Raw genomic sequence first — 5,420 nt, forward strand, 5'->3', positions numbered from 1 at the left:
CTTGGAACTCGAGCGCGAAGTTTCTTCTATCTCGGCTGGCGCCTCGACTCTCAAGCGATGCCGAATTCGCTGTTGCATCGACTCCAGGTTTCTCTCCTCATGTGAGGGATAACTCCAACAGGAAGATGGTGTTACAATATCAGGCATCAGTCCATCTGCTGATTATCAAGATATAGATTTTTCCACTATACTGGTACAGATTCGTTGTGAAAGAACACCTGTAGAGTGTGCTTAGTCCTGCAGCCAGTAGAAGAACAAACAAAAGTTCCTCTACATAGACACATAGTCATTCATCTTCAACAACAATTTGGTAAAGCACATCCATCTTTTTCGATCTTGACTACTTCATTACAATTTACACCTATCAAGCTTCTTTTCACAAATAGGTCAAAGTCCTCAACACCTCACTAAGTTCCTCCATAGGTGCCTCTGTTTCCCACTGTTGTTCTTTCAAGGGAAGGAGATATTTTAACTGCAAGACACTAGCCAATCAACGAAAACACAGAAAACGGACAAATAGAAAAAAAAAAAAAAAACATTCGTGTAATTGTTATATCAGATACCACCTACAGCTTGATTCAAATACATAATGTTTTTCTATTAATGAGTACCATTACCATTTTCCCTGGCCTAACTAATATCTATGCAACTTCTGCAGCATTGTTGGCAGCCACAATAACATCAGCTTGCTTTCGCATTACCAGTCCATCCAAAAGTACATATGTGTGAACTACTACAGCAATGTGACATCCCATATCACTGCCAACAACTCAAATCGATCAGCATTAAAACGAAATAATAATTCAAATCACTGGGTATTAAACACTTGTATCTTCAAAATATCCCAAGCTACCAAAACAGAATCATCGCTAGCAAGCGGAGAAAAGTGACACAAGGCATTGTTCACAGATAAGCATGTCGGAAATGCCACTTCCCTCTTAACATTCTTGTACACATTACGGGATGTAGTGATTTTCATGAAATGATATTATTTAAATTTCGTCTTCGAAAAGAGAGGAGTCATTAGTAGATACTTGTTATTAGCTTTGTAATACTCGATACTGCACAGCATTTAGCTTGACATTGGCTTACAAAGTTCTTGGCAATTTTGGGTAGGTGAGGATAAAACCATCAGAGACAATACATTTTGATGTGATAAACATGTACTGTTTGTCTGTTGTCTCTACCACCCGTAATTCTGCCACTACAACCTTGAGGTCGTGCACATTGAATGTTCAAAAACCACAAGATAGAATTACTCAGAAAGATGTGGATCGGAACTGGATTACTGTAAAGTCAGTATTTTTTTTTTCAAGAAGATGAAGATTATTGAAAGTACAAGAAAAGAAGAGATAAAAACAAAAGAACAAAACAAAAATAAAGGAAAACAATCAAATACACCATAAAGAAGCAAAAATAAGTATAAAAGTGAACAGAGATATACACGCAGAACCCCAGTACAGACAATGGCAAACCTAAACAAGTGATATACCGAACAGCACTTTTGGTCCTTAATTGATTCTTCTTTCGTGTAGCCTATACAAAACACAATCCAACTAACACATGACAAATGCTCAGCTCATCCTTAAGGCAGCAGCAGAAGGTGCTCCTGCTACCAAAAGAATATTATATACTATAAGCACCGCATGGCATCAAACCATCGACTTTAGAAACAATCTGATAGCCTAAATTTAAGTTGACATAGTCGGAAAAACCGATGATGCGGTAGGTCCATTAATATTCGTAGAACCACCTCCCCAAGTGCTTGCGCTTGAGGAGTTGCAATATGGATAGAACGGGTCGGGAGGCGATGGAAGTTGTATATTCCCAAGAAGTACCTGCACCACAACGCTCATCAGTGGTCTGTCATTGGGCCTGTACTGAGTACACCATAACGCAACTGTAGCTAGTGTCTTTGCTTTTGATTTATCCTTCTCCTTGATGCCACAATCATCCAATATTTCATTGAGTTTCCCAATCTTGAATTTTTCCCAAACTAGTCCAGGAAACCAAGTTTCGCCATCAAGATTACTCCTCCTCCCCAAAACTTCAAATAACATCATGCCAAAGCTGTAAACATCACTTTTGGAAGTTACTGGCATTTGCATCCACATTTCTGGGGCAGCATAGCTACGGGTCCCTCTAAACTCAACCACAGATATCTTGCTTAAATCTCTTTGAGAAACCTTAGCCATTCCAAAATCAGAAACTTTAGGACAAAGTTTTGAGTCGAGAAGCACATTACTAGGCTTTACGTCATAGTGAATTATTTCATTAACACAACCCTCGTGCAAGTAAGAAAGTCCTTTTGCTGTTCCGATTGCAATGTCATACAAATTCTCCCACTGTAGATTAAGGTAGTTCTCATATAAAATCTTATCGAAAGATCCATTGTCCAAGTACTCATAGATGAGTGCTTTCATATTGGCCTCAAAACAATACCCGTAGAGCACAACTAAGTGTCGATGCAAAGTACTACTCATTGTTCTCACTTCAGCCATGAATGTGAACTCCATGACATCCATCGCAATGCCCTTTAGTTTCTTGACGGCTACTTTCACACCATTAGGTAATGTTCCTTTAAATACATCTCCATACGCACCAGAACCTATTTGACCACTGAAATTTTCAGTAACATCTCAATTGAGTTTGAGCTTCCACTGGCTCCTTTAAAAACATCCACAACTTTGACAACTTCAGTCACTTTCTCTTCCACTTCCTTCTCCATCGCAATGACAACTTCTACAGGCAACTCTTCATGAGCAGTCTTACTTTTACCATCCTCAGTCACCGATTGTTTCTCAATCTCTGTAATAGGTACCCCCTTACCAACATTCTCAGTTTTAGTATCCCCAAGCTTCAATTGCCTTTCCAGCTGTATGGCAGCATAATTTTCCTCTCTCTCCTCACTCTCTACTGTCTCTCTGAATAATTGCATAAAGGTGACGTAATCTGAAAGAAAATGCTTGTGTATGTCAATATGATAAGAAGATACTATTAAAAGTACAAACGTTATGAACTCAAGGAATCCTCCAATTGCGTGAACAAGCAATTAAAGACGGGCCTAGATAGGCACAGAGACTTATACCTGAGTAGGAATATTTAGAGGTTTCTTCTAGAAATAATTACTTAAAACCATCCTTTAAGCCATCTCAATCTCATATTAGAATTGAACATCATGAAAATGAAAATGATCTGATGATTAGAAATCTATAGAATACGGAGATGAACAACAACAAAAAACAATACTCACTTTCCACAGATCCGAACTGGATACGAAAGAGCTTCTCCTTTGAGTCTCCCTTAGAAAAATCAGTTGCAGCCCAGACACAGGATGTATAGTTTGATGCGTGTACATCCACTAACATTCCAGAAGAAACTGAAACAAGGTAGAATATATAAAAACAAACTCAAATAAATGATGAAACAACATACATTACACAGATAAGCAGATCTTACTTCGATGATTCACATAGATCTTGAGCGACTTTGATCTCATAACCAATCGAACTTTACCAGTTATTCTGTGCTTCAATAGCTTTACGGTACCAGAACATAGTTCCTTCCATTGATCCCCTTCTCTTTCAAATTCATAAAGCTTTGAGCTCCTATAAGTCAATGACCAAAAAGACAAGCACATAAGAAAGAATGTACTGAAAATCATCTAAATTCTAAAGCCAGGGAATTAAAACAAGGTGATCATAGCTTAGCTTACATTTGGAGAAGCACATCTTCATCTTCTTCATCAGTAACTGTATGTTCAAAAAGCTTCCCTTGTCTTTCCAGTTGTATGGAAGCATCATATTTCGTTCTCCCTAGGTGGAGATCAGGCAGATGCTTGGGTTCAAAACAGAGACATCCTTGGGTTGACTGACAGAAGTAGGTTGTCCACCGGTGGTCTTCCTTTTACTGAAATCAGCTCCGTACTGCCAAATGACTTATGTACTGGTAGTCATGTCGATGGTAGACTCTACTATTCTCTCATTGATACCCCTGTGAAGACACCATTTTTCAGTACTTCTGGCTTTATTGAGGCAGTCCAAGACAAAGACCCCGCTATTTTTCCTTCTCCTGAATTTAGCTCATTACAGTCAATTAACCATTCCACTCGTGGACAAGAAGACGGTAGAGTGCAGTTTGATCTTGTCAACACCCCTGTGAAGACACCGTTATCCAGTAACTCAGGCTTCGTTAAGACAGTTGAGCCAGATAAAGTCTTAGACGTGCTATCACCAAATAAGTGTCAACCGACTCCATTATTTACTGACAAAAATCAACCACCTAAGGTTGAGGTTATAGATATTCGGACACCATCTTCTGACTGCATGATTAATTCATTCCGTAGAAAGAAGAAAAGAAACAATTGGGTCAGTCAAAAGATCATTGACTTGACCAAGTCACCTGATTTTGTTCAATTATAGATTTTTGCGTGTGTACTACTATACTATTTCAATAAGGATATTGCATTGTATACTTGTATCATTTATTTGAAATTATTTGATTCAGACTTTCAGAGTCATAATTATAGCAAAAATTGTTTAAAAACAGAAAGCATATGTCATTTGGCGTCAGTAAAGTTCTATGAGTTTGAGAAATCTCAACCTTCTTCTCTAATATACCAGAGGCTCAGCCCTGGGAAAAGTTTTCATTCCGTAGGTAGTCTTTGAAACACGTCTTTGAAACACCATTTTTATTCTTTACTGTCACCTGTAGAACACATGTAGGTTAACGATTCCATCTTTGTAGTGTATAGTAGTGGATGACTGGAACAAATTTCCCATCTAGGATAGATTCTTCATTATGCACAGGGTGATCCTATAAGTTTGGGATGAAATGAAAGTGTATAGTAATATTTCACTAGTCAATCCTGCAATATCCCTTTAGGTTCACGCTAAGCATGCCTTAGTGTTGTTTTGTTTCTCTGTATGCCGGCTTTAAATCCCTCCAAACAACGATTAGAATGAGTTAACCAACAGTTTAGAAGTTGTCAATCTTCCCCCACAACGAAAATCCTTCATATCATTTTCAGATATTGAATGAAGAAAAATCACCCACTTCAGCCATTCGTAAAACAATTTTAAGCAATTTTTGTTAGGATTAAATTATAGCACAGACTTTCCTTTCGCTAGCTCCTTCACACTAAGTTTGTTTTTTTTTTTAATTCAGCATTCAGAGCCTCTTAAACTTAACTTTTAAGCATTCAGAGCCTCAAAACTTGTTTGTTTTTTGTAAGTAGTTTAAACATTCAGTGGTACTTTCAGCATTCAGCACCAAAGTTTCTCTTGAATCCTGAATTTTAATACTTGAAACGAGGAAGTCACTTCTTGCCCTTTCTTAAGAACCCAATCTCAATAACACATCTAATTTCTTATCTTGACCTTTATGGCTTCAAAATAGGTTCTTCAAAATTTGATGTTGGC

At 37.8% G+C, this 5,420-nt stretch overlaps 1 protein-coding gene and 1 pseudogene across 1 annotated transcript; both read right to left on the reverse strand.

The window, feature by feature from the left end:
- Nucleotides 1–641: 641 nt before the first annotated feature.
- On the reverse strand, nt 642–2,525 carry LOC147481046 (PR5-like receptor kinase pseudogene; annotated as a pseudogene).
- Nucleotides 2,526–2,608: 83 nt separating this feature from the next.
- LOC147481047 (ran-binding protein 1 homolog b-like) lies at nt 2,609–3,880 on the reverse strand. Its single transcript, XM_086578817.1, has 4 exons — nt 3,716–3,880; nt 3,460–3,608; nt 3,254–3,379; nt 2,609–2,952 (listed from the first exon to the last, which is right to left on the reverse strand). Coding segments are annotated over exons 1-4 (621 nt in total). The 5' UTR covers nt 3,718–3,880.
- Nucleotides 3,881–5,420: the final 1,540 nt, after the last annotated feature.

Source organism: Coptis chinensis, chromosome 8 (genome assembly GCF_015680905.1).
Source record: "Coptis chinensis isolate HL-2020 chromosome 8, ASM1568090v1, whole genome shotgun sequence".
In the NCBI taxonomy this organism is placed as follows: domain Eukaryota; kingdom Viridiplantae; phylum Streptophyta; class Magnoliopsida; order Ranunculales; family Ranunculaceae; genus Coptis; species Coptis chinensis.